This window comes from Microcaecilia unicolor, chromosome 2, assembly GCF_901765095.1.
Source record: "Microcaecilia unicolor chromosome 2, aMicUni1.1, whole genome shotgun sequence".
NCBI lineage: Eukaryota > Metazoa > Chordata > Amphibia > Gymnophiona > Siphonopidae > Microcaecilia > Microcaecilia unicolor.
Window position 1 is genome coordinate 182,658,848 of NC_044032.1, and position 16,730 is coordinate 182,675,577.

Sequence of the window (16,730 nt, forward strand, 5' to 3'; positions counted from 1 at the left end):
TAAAGGTCCGTACAGTATAAAAAATATTTCTTATTGTTTTCATTTTTCATGTATGTTGATATCATTATCATTAAGTTAATCAAAATTTACACAATTTTTGCCCTGGATTATGCATTTATTTTAAATATCTATCAGGCTTATTTTCGAAAGAGAAAGACGCCCATCTTTTGACACAAATCGGAAGATGGGCGTCCTTCTCCCAGGATCGCCTAAATCGGCATAATCGAAAGCCGATTTTGGGCGTCCCCAACTGCTTTCCATCATGGGGACGACCAAAGTTCCAGGGGGCGTGTTGAAGGCGTAGCGAAGGCAGGAATTGGGCGTGCCTAACACATTGGCGTCCTCGACCGATAATCGAAAAAAGAAGGGGTCCTTGACAAGCACTTGGATGACTTTACATAGTCTTTTTTTGTTATGACCAAGCCACAAAAAGGTGCCCGAACTGAGCAAATGACCACTGGAGGGAATCGGGGATGACCTCCCCTTACTCCTCCAGTGGTCACTAACCCCCTCCCATCCTCAAAAAAATTCTATAAAAATATTTTTTGCCAGCCTCTATGCCGCCAGCATCAAATGTCATACTCAGATCCATCGCAGTAGTATGCAGCTCCCTGGAGCAGTTTTAGTGGGTGCAGTGCACTTCAGAAAGGCGGACCCAGGCCCATCCCCCCCTACCTGTTACACTTGTGGTGGTAAATGTGAGCCCTCCAAAACCCACCACAAACTCACTGTACCCACATCTAGGTGCTCCCCTTCACCCATAAGGGCTATGGTAGTGGTGTACAATTGTGGGTAGTGGGTTTTGGGGGGCTCAGCACACACGATAAGGGAGTTATGCACCTGGAAGCAATTTCTGAAGTCCACTGCAGTGCCCCTAGGGTGCCTGGTTGGTGTCCTGGCATATGAGGGGGACCAGTGCACTACGAATGCTGACTCCTCCCGCGACCAAAGGGCTTGCATTTGGTCATTCCTGAGATGGGCGTCCTCAGTTTCCATTATCGCCGAAAATCAGAAACAACCAAGTCTAAGGATGTCCATCTCAAAGGTCGACCTAAATTTCCAGATTTGGGCGTCCCCAACCGTATTATCGAAACAAAAGATGGACGTCCATCTTGTTTCGATAATACGGGTTTCCCCGCCCCTTCACGGGGACGTCCTCAGAAAAATTTGGGTGTCCCTTTCGATTATTCCCCTCCACGTGTTTGCAGAGAGAGAGCGGTTGTATATATAAATGACAGAAGGTTTTATAATACTGTGCAGTATTCCTCCGTTCCCACCCAGCTACTCCATTATGCCACAAGGCTGTCAAACATTTCTGGTGAGAACACTGTGGTGTCAAATGAGTAAATTCATAATGTTGCATAATTGTACTATTGTTGGGATATTTTTTTAATATATGAGTTTTCCAAGTTTATGTACATACCAACTTCCTTTCTATCCACAAATGAAGTACTCTGTCTGACTGTATATGTGTGTTTGTGTAGGAGTAAATTCATGTCCAGTTCTGGCCCCACCCCACTTCTGGTTTTGGCCCCACCCCCAGCTCCACTTCCTCTTTGTCTACAAATTAAGCCCTGATCTTGCATACTGTAATAGAAACACATCCAATGATGCTCTCTAGCTACATGACTTGTTACATTATTTTATTTTCCAAAATGTTTTAAGCTCATGTTTGGAAAAAATTCTGATACAAATATTTTTTAAGTGTAACAGAAATATTCTAAGTTAAACTATCTTACATACTGGTAAATACAACCAACAGTGTTAATTCTGCTGCCAAAAATATTAATGTTCCCACTCGCCACGTTCTCACGTAATTAAGAGAAGTAGAGCGATGTCATGACCGAAGCATAGTGGAAACTACATTGGCCGAATAACCTCTCCTACTTAGCCGCATCCTTTCAATAGCCAGGCCATAAGACAAAGTTGAGCTGGGTCTGGATGAAGCACTGGCTCCTGAAAACTTGAGAGGTGACTCGACCAGGAGACGATTGACAAAATCGCGAGAGGATTGTGAAAAATTACAAGAGGACCTTATGAGACTGGGAGACTGGGCACCTAAATGGCAGATGACATTTAATGTGAGCAAGTGCAAAGTGATGCATGTGGGAAAGAGGAACCCAAACTATAGCTACGTAATGCGAGGCTCCACGTTAGGAATCACCGATCAAGAAAGGGATCTCGGTGTCGTTGTTGATATGTTGAAATGCTCTGTTCAGTGTGCTGCAACGGCTAAGAAAGCAAATAGAATGCTAGGTATTATTAGGAAAGGAATGGAAAACAAAAGTGAGGATGTTATACTGCTTTTGTATCGGTCCATTGTGCGACCGCACCTCGAATATTGTGTTAAATTCTGGTCACCACATCTCAAAAAAGATATAGTGGAATTAGAAAAGATACAGAGAAGGGCAACAAAAATGATAAAGGGGATGGGACAACTTCCCTATAAGGAAAGGCTGAAGTGTCTAGGGCTCTTCAGCTTGGAGAAAAGACGGCTGAGGGGAGATATGATAGAGGTCTATAAAATAATGAGTGGAGTGGAATGGGTAGACGTGAATCATTTGTTTACTCTTTCCAAAAATACTAGGACTAGGGGGCATGCGATGAAGCTACAAAGTAGTAAATTTAATACGAATCAGAGAAAACTTTTCTTCACTCAACGTGTAATTAAACTCTGGAATTCATTGCCAGAGAATGTAGTAAAAGCTGTTAGCTTAGCGGGGTTTAAAAAGGTTTGGATGGCTTCCTGAAGGATAAGTCCACAGACCATTATTAAAATGGACTTGGGTAAAATTCACTGCTTATTTCTAGAATATACACAATCGGTTAGTGGTAAAACATGTAATACACAGTACCTCTAATTATTAATTTGTGATGGGGAAGTCTCATACGGTCACTTAGGCAATTTTTTATCACCAAAAGGTCAACCTATACACCGTGACTATTTATAATCATCGATAACCCCAACCTTCCGTGATACAATTTTAGCACGCAAAAGTGTCCAGTGCTTTTATTCTAGTCTAATTTTTCTTCTGGTTCAATTTTTTGTTTTTATAAAATTTTATAAAATTTATAAAATTTTGCATTCGTTGTAATCTTTTTGCCTGTTTTGCATTGACAGCTTTGTCAAGGAAATACTCTTCATATACCTGTGAGTTAAATTTTTAGCAGTAGGAGTGCAAGATGTTTGGAATCCTTGAATAAGGTCTGCTTTGCTTTCACAGGTATATGAAGAGTCTTCCCTTGACAAAGCTGTCAATGCGAAACAGGCTCCTGTTGGGACTACAGACATACCTGAGATCGCGCACAGATAAGTGACATTAATTCGTCTCCAGCATTGTTGAATGAATGTAAAACCGCAGTCAGTTCTTCTTAAGGCACAAGTGTTAGAAAGACGTGCCAGTTATCGCAGAGACTGTGGCCATACATTGGGTAATGATACCAAACTGCTTCTCGCATTTAAGAAGAACCATACGAGTGCTGTAGTTATGGCAAGCAATTAAGATTACAACGAATGCAAAATTTTATAAAAACAAAAAATTGAACCAGAAGAAAAATTAGAATAGAATAAAAGCACTGGACACTTTTGCGTGCTAAAATTGTATCACAGAAGGTTGGGGGTTGTCGATGATTATAAATAGTCACGGTGTATAGGCTCACCTTTTGGTGATAAAAAAAGTGCCTAAGTGACCGTATGAGACTTCCCCATCATAAATCATAAATTAATAATTAGAGGTACTGTGTATTACATATTTTACCACTAACCAATTGTGTATTATCTACTGTATATTGGTAGAACATTGCCATTCCTATTTTTGACAGTTATTTCTAGAATAAGCAGCATAAAATGTATTGCACTGTTCGGGATCTTGCTAGGTACTTGTGAGCAGGATTGGCCACTGTAGGAAACAGGTTGCTGGGCTTGATGGACCTTCAGTCTGTCCCAGTATGGCAATACTTATGTACTTATGTAATCCTGAGAAACCAGTCTTTCACAGACAAAAGCCTTAGACTAACTAAACCCTGAGCCATAGGTGGGGGAAAGGGGGAAAATGGGACTTGATATACCGCCTTTCTGAGGTTTTTGCAACTACATTCAAAGCGGTTTACATATATTCAGGTACTTATTTTGTACCAGGGGCAATGGAGGGTTAAGTGACTTACCCAGAGTCACAAGGAGGTAATAAATCCTACTTATCTTATCCAGCAGTCTGTATTGCAGAATTTCAGTGGGTGAAGAATCAGATTCCTCTGTTGAGACTCTAGCAGAATTTTCCCTGCAAGTCTATCTCAGTCCAGGAATAAAGTCCAGAGTATTTACTGAATACTGATTACACAGTCTTTTGGGTATGACCTTAGTGCTACAGTGGAACTGACCATGTCAGCTTTTATCATAAAGAATTCACTTCCCTGGTGTGTTTAGAAAATCAGTCTCTCTCTAGCACCTCTCAGAGCAATCAATCCACCAACCAGTCTTCACCCTTCTCCTTTCTCCTCTTCCTCTTCAGTTCAATTTTGGCATCTTTCTGGGTCACGTGATACCTATGGACCAATCACAAATGGTGTAATTCTGTCCAGCAGAATTCATGATAGACAATGTAAGGCCTTGTGATAGCAGCATAGAAAGTTTTATTAGTCACGAGGCTTCTGGTAGCAACCTCCCTCTTGATTCACATATACTCCAGGAGACATGTGTCTTCTGTGACGTAAGCTCCTCCGCTTTTCCCAGGAGATAACTGTAGGCTAGTTAGCAGTAAACAATGTGTCCTTGGATGAAGTCATTATGGATAAACCAAGCAGTAATTTTCCTTTGTAGAAAAGCTGGTTTCTGATGGTTTCAGATATATTCAGGGCACAAGCTGTAGAATCCATATTAGCTAGTAAAAGATGGTTCAGGCTTGGACAGGGCTCAGACCAGCAAAGGTGAGACAGCAGGAAAATATCCCTACAACATCCTTGATCCAATTATCTGGTCACCCAAAGAATTCAATGAGATTTGTTTGGCATGATTCACCTTTGGTAAGACCATGTTGTCATGGATCTTGCAACTTATTGGATTCCAGGAAATTCATTATACTTTCCTTCACCATCACTTCCATTACTTTTCCAATAACTGAAGTGAGGCTTACCGTTTTGTAGTTTCCAGCTTCTTCTCTGTCACCACTTTTGTGAAGAGGGACCACATCCACTTTTCTCCAATCTCACGGAACCTCCCCCGTCTCCAAGGATTTACTAAACAAATCTTTAAGAGGACTCGCCAGAACCTCTCTGAGCTCCCTCACTGTCCTAGGATAGATCCCATCTGGTCCCATGGCTTTGTCCACCTTTAGATTTTCAAGTGTTTATAAACACTCTCTTCCGTGAATGGTGCTATATCCGCTCCATTCTTATATGTACTTTTTCCAGTCAATCATGGTCCTTCACCAGGATTTTCTTCTGTTAAAATAGAAGTATTTGTTTAGCACATTTGCTTTTTCTTCATCATTTTTCACATAGCGGTTCGGAGCATCTTTCAGTCTCAAAATTCCATTTTTAGTCTTCCTCCTTTCATTAATATACCTGAAAAAAATTGTCATCCCTCCTTACATTTCTAACCATTTGTTCTTCCGCTTTCGCCAGACATATACCTCTCTTGGCTTTTTTCAGTTTCATCCAGTATTCCTCTCTGTGTTCCACTTCATGAGTTTTTCTGTATTTCATGAATGCCAACTCTTGAGCCTTTATTTTCTCAGCCACTTGCTTGGAGAACCATATTGGTTTCCTTTTTCTCTTGCTTTTCTTTACTCTCCTTACATAAAGGTTTGTAGCCATATTTATATCTTCTTTCAGCCTGGACCACTGCCTTTCCACTTCTCATATGTCCTCTGAGCCCATCAGCTCTTTCTTTAGGTAATCTCCCATTTTACTAAGGGACTTTGAGTGGCTGCCCTCAGCTGTTAAATCCTTAAAAATCCTACATATTTGAGAATAACACTTTTTTTGCTATTGCGTTTTAATTAATTATGGCTGAAGGATAGTGGTTATATTGAGTTATTGTGACAAAAAGAGTTGCAGAATTTTTAAATATTGTGCACAGAATTTTATTTACTTATTATTTTTTGCGCAATATTCTGCCAGGAGAATAACATAGATTTGTATATCAAGGAGACAGTGCATACAAATCTATCTCATTCATATGCATTGTTGATATCCTGAAAACCTGACTGGTTGGATGTGTCCCAAGGACTGCGTTGAGAAGCACTGCATTAAGGGGTCCTTTTACTAAGGCATGCTAAAAGGTGGTCCACAATATCTTTAGCATGTGGGTTTCCCATGCGCTTCTGCCACCTTTAGTGCACCAGTAAAATGGTCATGCACTATTTTTTCCCATTAGCGCATGGCTGTTACCAGGGGCGTATCTGTGTGGGGCCACAGGGGCCTGGGCCCCTGCAGATTTCACCCTGGCCCCCCTCCCCGCTGCTTACTTTTGCTGTCGGGGGGCCCCAACCCCCGCCAGCCGAGGTCCAACCCTCAGTCTTCATATTTCGTCTTCCTCCGACTCCTGCGTGGCCATGCTGTAAGTAACGCTGCTGATTCGTTGAATCCAGTTCGGAGTCTGACGTCGCAGCAAGTTGTACGTGCGTGCAACGTGCTGCGATGTCAGACTCCGAACTGGATTCAATGATTCAGCAGCGTTACTTACAGCATGGCCACGGAGGAGTCGGAGGAAGACGAAATATGAAGACTGAGGGTCGGACCTCGGCTGGAGGGGGTTGGGGCCCCCTGCCAGCAAAGGTAAGCAGCGGGGGAGGGTTGACGGCGGGGGGAGGGGGTGGAGAGTGGCGGCGGCGGGGGGGGGGGGGTAGGGAGGTAGGCAAAAATGTGCCCCCTCTCTCTGGCTCTGGCCCCCCCTACCGCCGGATTCCAGATAGGCCCCTGGCTGTTACCACGGAAGCCCTTACCACCACCTATTTAGGAGGTAGTAAGGGCTCCCACACTACTCCCGTGCTAATCGGGTAGTGCGCGGGTAATGTGCCCGTGCTACCCAATTAGCGAAGGTGTACCTACTCTTTGCCCATGGGGACACCTTCCGTGCTGAAAAAATAAAAAGCTTTTCCATTGTATGTTTATCATGAATTAAGCGAAACACTACTACAAGACACCTCAAAGCATCCTACCGGACTTCTCTTTTAGTGTGCAGTAGGCCCATGTTAAGCCTACCATGCCTTAGTAAAAGGGCTCCTAATCGACTTACGGAAAGCTGCAACAGGCAGATTTTTCATCAGTCTTGGGTTTTGCACAAGCCTATACTAATGCAACACTGATTTCTATGGATAATATTAGGGACTAGAAAAAAAAAACATTCTGTAGTCCTATATACGTTTAAACACAGGACTGGTGAAAAAGAAATTCTTCCTCCTGGACCTGGGCAGCTCTGCTTACTAGACAGTAAAAGAGACAAGCAGAGGTGAAACATATAGACAGGTAAGATGAGTAACAGGAGTTTAGATAAATAATAAAGAGTAACTAACATATAGTTTATTAGGATTTAATACACCACCATGACTAACTAGCAGTTCTCGACAGTTTACAATGGTCCAATATAAATTAGAAAAGGAAAGGAACTACATAGTCTGACAGGAAAGCAGTAAATCTCTCACACAGATGGACAAGAAGGAAAATGGAGGGAGAAAGGAAAACAGTGTAAAGGAAGGTAGAGAACACGGGATGGGGTCTGCAATAAGGGGAAAAGGGGGAAGAAGCAGTCAGTCACAGCAATTTAGTCTGGACTAAGGGCCTTGGTAAACAACCAGGTCTTCAGTTTTGATCTGAAAGTCTTAAATGAAGTTTCTGAACGAATATCTAACGGAAGCGTATTCCAATGAAAGGGGGCAGCAAAAAAAAAAAAAAAAGCAACGTGGCGAGTAGATTCTAGGTGAGCAAGTTTAGGGCCAGGTAAAACTAAACGATGGTCATTAATTGAAGCGAGAAAGCAAACTAGTGAATATGAAATAGTGAGGGATGAGAGGTAGTGAGGTAGGCCAATCCTATGGGATTTAAATTTAAAGGCCAATAATTTGAACAGAATACTTTGGGGAATTGGAAGCAAGTGATATTTTTTTGTAACAACAGAGCTACACGGTCGAAACAATGAGCATGACATAATAACCAGATGGATTCTGCATGGACTGTAGTTTTTTAATGGAGGCTTGAATACAACCTGATATTGCAATAGTCCAACCTTGTAATGAGCAGGGAGAGAAGTAAAGAGTGAAAGATTTCGGAACTGAAATAGTGATGGATTACACAAAGCTGGCAAACTATAAAAGAAAAATTGCACTTGCTTTCAGAAAACGTGTATGCAGCTGCAGGGGCGTAGCCAGACAACAGATTTTGGGTGGGCCTAGGCAAGAAGTGGGTGGGCACAAAGTGTTCTCCCCCTCCCCTCCCCCCCCCCCCGCACCACCACCAAAAAAAAAATATCTGAGCTGGCGAGAAAATGCTTCTTTCCACCTTGTCTGCAGCAGGCATGCGCTAAAGACTGAGCATGCACAGGTGACAGTATCAAGGAGAGTAGTGTTTTCATTACCATCAGGGGAAGGTCTTCAGCTGGTGGAGCTGGGGATCCCCACCAGCTACCACTAAACGTGTGCTACTGTTGGGTGGGCCTGAACCCTAAGTGGGTGGGCCCTGGCCCACCCAGGCCCACCTGTGGCTATGCCACTGTGCAGCTGATCTCAGCTACAGTAGGTTGGTACACAAGTCCTGCTGTGCAGCGTGTGTATGAGAAACTAGCTAGTTACAGTGAAACACCGTTTATACATGCACTGTTATTGTATGGGTCTGGATTATGCGCAATGGCAACATTACTCCCAATGATACTGGGTTTGTACGCTGGGCTCGTTTATATGCAGTACAATGCAGTAATCCTTGATGCCAACTTGATGCTCCCTGTGAAGCCCCACTCAGTCACACTCCATGCTGTTCCTGCTCATGGGACCCAAACTGTAGGCACCATTTGTGCAACTTACAAGACAGTATTATATGAGGTAAGACAACCCAAGGCAGACAGGAGGCTGCCAAAAACCTAGTTGTGTGCATGCTTTTTTGGCGACTTTTGTAAGAGAACTCCAGTGGCAGGCGGGAGACCACTAAAAAACTTGGTTGTCTGCTTTTTTTGGCAACTTTTGTAAGACAACTCCGGAGGCAGATTTGCTTGTATGCAAACCAACAATACGTGGTTCCAAGTTCTTTGACTCCCATCTACCATGTGGTGCTTCTTCCATTATAGGCTTAGAAGAAGAGCAAGGCTTCCACCTGCTTCCTAAGAATTCAGGGCCAGCCCAACCATCACACAGAATGAGGTGGTTTTCTAGGATGGCAACACCTTGGCAGCTGCAGGCAAAGTATTAGGTCCTGACAGCAAAACAAACTGAAAGAACATAAGAATAGCCATACTGGGTCAGACCAGCGGTCCATCTAGCCCAGTATTCTGCTTCTAACAGTGTCCCCAAGTCAGGTCACAACTACCTGACAGAATCTTAAATAGTCACAAAAAATAAGGGAAAAAATGTTAACACTTCAAAACAAGAAGTTGAAACAATGAAAGGGTGTATTCTATATAAACAACAGTGATGGAAAATCATATGAGACTACTCAAGTAGTGTACAAAGAAAAATAATAAAATTTACAAGGTAAATTCAGCAATGAGGCATCATAAGGCAAGTGTGTCAGCTATGTGATCTCCTATAGCCTCAAACTATTTCAGATCTGCAGCACTATATACGGACTAATCATCTGCCTCTTGATCTGTAAAACCTTGTTTTTATATTTAATTTTTAGTTTGCACCATCTTTAGAATGGATTGAAAAAGAACAGCAACCCTTATACTTAACTGACATTGATCTGGCATCAATCTAGCGCAGCACTGAGAGTGACTGAAGCTCCCCAACACCCACTACATAAGGAGCATTTGGTTCCGTGGAACCTGCTTTTTGATGATTGCCACTAGAGTACCGCGACTGGAAAAACACTCAGCGACCTGGCTTGTTATCACCCCAGAAGCAGGTTCCACAGAACCGAAATGCCATGCTCGTTATGTGGGCGTTGGGAGCTTCAATTGGCACCCTGACATAACAGCCCTGACAAAATAGCCCCGACAAAACAGCCTTGTAACAAAATAGCCCTTGACAAATAAGCCCCTAACAAAACAGCCCTTGACAAAATAGCCCCCTGGACAAAAATAACACATCACAAAAAAAGACGATAAACTACAAGTGAAGTCTTCACTAATAAAGGCTCCTATCAACACTGCATTGTATAAAGCATATATAAATAAACAAAATTCTATAGCTAACTGGTATTCATGATCTGTTCTGCTGTTTAAGGAAACTATTCTTCCATCAACATGCTAATTAAAAAAAAAAAAAAAACTATATTGTCATCATTTTCATAGTCTTACCAACCTTACTTATCCTGTTTGGCAAGGTAAGATTATTAGGAAAAAAAAATGTAGTGCCATATTCTGGGCAGCCTGATTGGGCCCTTTTTTAGGGGGGGCTAATTTGTCAAGGGCTATATTGTGGGAAGGCTGCTTTGACAGTGGCTGTTATGTCAGGGGCTATTATGTTGGGTGCTTTTTTGCCGGGGCTATTTTGACCAGGCAGTTACTCTCAGCGCGGCGCTAGATCGATGACAGATCGATGTCAGTTAAGCATAAAGGTTGCTGATCTTTTCTTTTTCAATGTGTTCTAAAGATAGTGCAAACTAAAAATTAAATATAAAAAGGTTTTACAGCTCAAGAGGCAGATGATTAGTCTTATATAGTACTGCAGATCTGAAATAACTTGAGGCTATAGGAGATCACGTGGAGGGGCATAATCGAACACGAACGCCCATCTCCATGGGCGTCTATGTCTGAGAACGGGTACGTGAAGGGGCGGGATAGACCGTATTTTCGAAAAAAATGGCCACCCATCTTTTTTTTTTTTCGATAATACGGTTTCTGCCCGGCAAATGCATCGGATTTGTGCGGATTTGAGCTGGGCGGTTTCGTTTTTCAGCGATAATGGAAACCGAAGGCGCCCAGCTCAAAAACGAACAAATCCAAGGCATTGGGTTGTGGGAAGGGCCAGGATTCGTAGTGCACTGGTCCCACTCACATGCCAGGACACCAACTGGGCACCCTAGGGGGCACTTGTAACAATTAAAAAAAAGTTAAATACCTCCCAAGTCCATAGCTCCCATCCCTTGGGTGCTAAGCCCCTCAAATCCCCCCCAAAACCCACAACTCTACCCCATTACCATAGCCCTTATGGCTGAAGGGGGGCACCTACATGTGGGTACAGTGGGCTTTGGGGGCGGTTTGGAGGGCTTCCATTTACCACCACAAGTGTAACAGGTAGGGGGGATGGGCCTGGGTCCACCTGGCTGAAGTCCACTGCACCCACTAATACCTGCTCCAGGGACCTGCATACTGCTGTGATGGAGCTGGGTATGACATTTGAGGCTGGCATACAGGCTGGAAAAAAAAGTTGTTAAAGTTGTTTTTTTTATGGTGGGAGAGGGTTAGTGACCACTGGGGGAGTCAGGGGTGGTCATCTGGTCATTTAGGGCACTTTATTGGGACTTGTTCATGAAAAAAAAGAGTCCAAAAATGACCCAAATTCACGCTAAAAACGCCTTTCTTTTTTCGATTATCGGCTGAAGGCACCCATCTCTCCTCGGCCGATAAACATGCCCCAGTCCCGCCTTCACCACGCCCCCGTCAACTTTGCCCGTTTCTGTGACAGATTGCAGTTGTAGACGCCCAAAATCGGCTTTCGATTATACCGATTTGGGCGCCTATCTCCCGATTTAGGTCGAAATCCGGGCGCCCATCACTTTTGAAAATAAGGCTGATAGCCAACACACTTATCTTATGATGCCTCATTGCTAAGTTTACCTTGTGAATTTATTATTTTTCTTTGTACACTACTTGAGTAGTCTCATATGATTTTCCACCACTGTTGCTCGTATAGATTACTCCCTTTCATTGTTTCAGAATCTCAAATAATAGCAACATTGATGCTACTGATCCCAGGGACAAGCAGTAGCTTTCCTCATGTGTGTCACATACTTTAAACTATAGGATTTTTTGTGTGATAAAGCGATTGTTGAATTTACTCATCAAAATCTTGGGGGAAGACATGCTGGCTAGGGGCATGAAAGTTGAGGACCATATAAGACTTAAGGTTAGCCTAGGTAAAGCAGTGGTGTAGCTATAGGTGGGCCTAGATGGGCCAGGGCCCGCCCACTCAGGGCTCAGGCCCACCCAACAGTAGCACATGTTTAGCAGTAGCTACTGGGGATCCCAAGCTCTGCCAGCTGAAAACTTCCCCCTGATGGTAACAAAAAAAAATGCTGCTCTCCAGATACTGGCACCTGCGCATGCATGCTCAGTTTTCAGCACATGCCTGCTGCAGACTACCAAAGTGGAGAGAAGCATTTTCCCACCAGCTGAGATATTTTTTTAGTGTGAGGGGGAGAACACTTGGTGCCCACCCACTTCTTGCCTATGCCCACCCGAAAATCTGCTGTCTAGCCACACCCCTGAGGTAAAGACATCCACTACCATTTGCACCAGCTCTAATATTCTTACACAGGCCTTGTTACTCTAATCCTCCTATTATGCTATCATACTGGAATTCATCATACTTTTGAAATACCAAAACCAGACCTTTTTATACAAAACTGTTTATGCCCTCCATAACCAAACAGATTTACTATTTCTCGAAATCTGCACCATTCAACTAAGGCAACAGTACAGTAGTTAAGCCAAGTGAGTAGAGCAAAATAAGGGAAGGTCCAGGCCAGTGGAAGCCTGGCATTAAGTCACGTGCAGCCCCACTAATTGGGCGGGGACTCGTGCTACGTCTGGGTTTTTGTTTTTTGTTTGCACCTGCGTATTAGGTGGTTTGCATTTTTGTCGTTTCCTGTTCGAGTGCTCACGTGATTGGTCGCCTCCAACCAATCCCAACTCCTAGTCCATCGCGAGCTGCTGGCGTTTCGGACCTCCTTGTTTTGGACTCGCGACGCGCAGCGCAGCGCAGCACAGCTTTGACAACTGACAGACAGAAGATGGCGGCGGAGAGGGAGCCTCCTCCACTGGGGGATGGGAAGCAGCCGGACTTCGAGGAGCTGGAAGATGGTGAGGACCTGTTCACCAGCACCGTTTCTACCATGGAGGTGAGGCTGGCCGGCTCCCTATCTTGGTGCCTGGGTGATGAAGTAAGACCTTTTACAGCTACAGCCGCTGTCACTAGGGAGCTGCGCGGGTCTGGCTGGTGCGTGTTTTTGGCGGTCAGAGCTGTCTGGCTCCGTTTGTGATTTCGCAGTATCCGGGTGCACAAGACATATGCACACACACACAAACCCGTATATGCACACACACACACAAACCCATATATGCACAAGACATATGCACAGCCCCCCACCCCCGTGAATCTTCTTTCATGGAAAGCACAGGGTGACTTATGTAGTTCGTTAATTTTTACCCGGTGGACCTGCTGCTGCTGGTTACGTCTGGTTATTTACATTCAGACGTGTTACTATTTGATGGATTGAGGAGTCGAGAACTTTGATTTTTGACGGGACACTTAACCCGTCTCTTAACGAAAATGTTCCTCTATAGCTGCTGAAATGAAAGTGAATAAGATCTGTTAAAAACATGTAATCAGAGGACCATGTATACGTATTTATTGCCTGTAGAGACAGCTGTCTGTTCAGCAGTCTTTTAAATAAACACACGTGATTCGATTAATTGAATTCGAAGAGTATTTGTTGGTTTAGAGATCAAGTTATAAGGGGCGTAAGAACTTCGTCTATATCACCTGTAATACCCCTCCCCCCCCACAAAAAAAGTATGTAGTCGTGTAACTGCAATCACCCTAGATAAAGCGTAGGGGTGATCGAGCGTTTCACGGGCTGTTCGGTTTTAGATAGACTGTAGATTCATGTTTTTTTTTTTTACTTTTCTTCAGTGCATGCATATTTTCTTCTGACCATTATCTTAAACGTGTTCCTCAATAACAAATATAGTTGGTGGAATTGTTTCCTACCCATCTGTATCTCTATCTGTGTTGGGGCACTAGGGGGGGTTGTGGGTGGAGTAGTTGCTTGGACTGTGATGCAGTTGTGTGGATAGTTTTGGGGTTGGGGCAGTTTTGGAGGAGTAATTGGAGGAGCTGGGAAAGTTGTAGGGGGCAGAGTAGAAAACAGGAAGAGGTAGTTTAAAAGGAAGTTTCCCTAACTACCATGCTTTATTGTATACAGGTTTCTTCTACAGAAGCAGACACTTACTGTAAGAATGTATGGGATCATTTTTTAAGGGTGAGAGCTTTTTTTTCTCTGAAGTCCCAGTCTGATGTGGCTCATTTTTTAGCTTGATGTGTCTTTTCAGTAGATCTTCCCCCAAGTTTAGCTCTGTTAAATTTTTGGAGTTACTTTGCCTCTAGATGGGTAGACATTTCCTGACCCCTTTTGTGCAATTCTTTCCAATTCAGGAAAATTTTCTTCAAAATCTTTATTCTCTATGTGGTTTAAAATAAAACCAAACAAGCCCACGCAAGGGCTGCATCAGGGTCTAGGTAATACTATCAACAAAAAAGACAAAAACATGTTAGTAAAAAAAACAAGTAACAATATATAAATGAACTTAAATACATGCTAAAAGAAAAATAAATTAATACATTTATATATATATACACACACACACACACACTCATCAGCAATAATGTCTAAATTCAAAATCATCTAAATAAACTCATCTAAAAGGACTACATTCTTTTTTTACTTTATAATTATGCACTAATCGTGTTATTTAAATTTTGTATGTATTTTATTTAGGTGTTTATATTTATTTTGGTATCAATAATGAGTTCTTATGTACGTTTTGAGATATATGTGTGTGTGTATATATATGTATGTAAAATTTTGGTATTTGTTTACTGATTTATGTTTATATATTAGTTTTTTTATTAACCTGTTTTTGTATTATCTGATATGGGCAAGGGCTTGTTTGGTTTTATTTTAGACCTCAAGGAAACTAAATATTTTGAAGAAAATTGTCCTAAGTTGGGAAGAATTATACAAAAGGGGTCCGGAGGTTGTTTTTTCAAGTCTCTGGTGGGCCTGTGACCTCTATCTCCTCAGCACCAGTCTGGAGCGCAGTCAAATTTCACACACCCTTTCTTAAGCCTTGCCCCCCATGAAGGGGTGCCTCCTTCCCAAAAAACATGGCCTTTGCCTCATGGTACCCCCCACCCCTCTTCCTTCCAAGCCCTGACTCATTCCAAAGTCACCTAATTCAGCAGAGAACAGGAGTGATTCCCAACCAACCCTGGCTCCGCTTTCTTCCAAAATGGCAGTGCCAGACCCATAGTGATACATCAGAATGTACTGGGGCAACTGAAATGCTTCTTTGGTAGGCGGGGCATATAACTGATTTTGCTAACCACAAAAGTTGCAAAAATCGCACTGTATGCAGAGTAACTTAATGGTTATTTCTATTCTACTTTTCTTGGGGAGGTTCAAGTAGACAACATTGAATGTATTCCTTACTTTGTAAAATTATAATGTGCACAAGGGCCCTTTCACTAAAGCTTGGCATGTGTTAAATGCCACATATCCTATTTTATACCTATGGGCCATGTGGCAAGTAACACACACTAATGTCCATTAACATGTGCTAAGCTTTAGTAAAAGGGCCCCAAAGTGAGGAAAAAGATATGGTTGATGGTTCCCCAGCTCTAAACTTGCAAAATACCTTACCTCTGTTATACAAGGAATAAAACATCTTTATAAAATATAGAATATAGTTAATCATAAATTAAAGATGAAAATGGAAACCTTAAGAAACCACTCTGCAGTGCAAAACTGGAGAACTAGAAATAGAAATGCATTTCCTTCTGTGCTAAGCCAAACCATAGTTGTTCTTATGTAAGGTAATGGTCCCTACACCCCCACAAGACACTTCACAAGAACAATGTCAAGAGCTCAAAAAGCTCAACATGCCCCTACAAAAAAAATCATGAAAGCTTAGCCATCCCAAACTGTGCAGGCTACCATGTTTAGGAAGTAGCGTATCCTGAAAACTTGACTGGCTAGGGTGCCCAGAGGACTGGGCTGAAAACCCCTTCCATAATGCATCAGGATAAGATTTAGATATCCAATATTGCCCTGTCCTGGAACTGGGTAACATGGCAGATCTGCCCATTCTTTATGCAACTTGACCTCTACTGCCCCCATGCACACTCCTCCAGTACCTCAACAATCTCCTACTTTCTCCAGCCCTTCCTTCCTTGCTGACCCTCAAAGTGACTTCAACAGTGTGCAGCAGTGAAGGCAGGGAGCTGAGCATAGAAGTAAAAGCAGCTGCTGCTAGGTGCTTCAAGTTGGCCAGCATCAGTATAAGCTTCGACCTTTGTAAGTGGCAGCACCCGCAGTAGATGGGAGGGAGGCTCTAATTGGAGACGAGTGATTTTTAAGTGGCAATAATAGTAGTAATCCACTGGGAGGTGGCACAGTGGAGGAACTTTAGTGGGGTGGGGGGGGGGGGGGGGAGATGAGAACCAGAAGAAAGTGCAAGATGGAAAGGTGGTAGGCTGGTAAGGGAAGAAAAAAGGGAGATTGAGGACTCTAGGGTGGAAAGGGGAAAGGGAAAGGTGAAATTGGCTATTAGTAGATAGAAAAATCACTCTTGTGACTTGGAG

The 16,730-nt window shown here is 43.0% G+C and overlaps 1 protein-coding gene across 1 annotated transcript in view; it reads left to right on the forward strand.

Moving 5' to 3' along the window:
• The first annotated feature begins 12,952 nt into the window (after positions 1 to 12,952).
• SNX2 (sorting nexin 2) overlaps positions 12,953 to 16,730 on the forward strand; it is a 154,171-nt gene continuing 150,393 nt past the window's right edge. The window contains 1 exon segment of the mRNA XM_030193541.1: positions 12,953 to 13,206. Within this exon segment, the coding sequence (XP_030049401.1) occupies positions 13,099 to 13,206 (108 nt within the window). The 5' untranslated portion in view covers positions 12,953 to 13,098.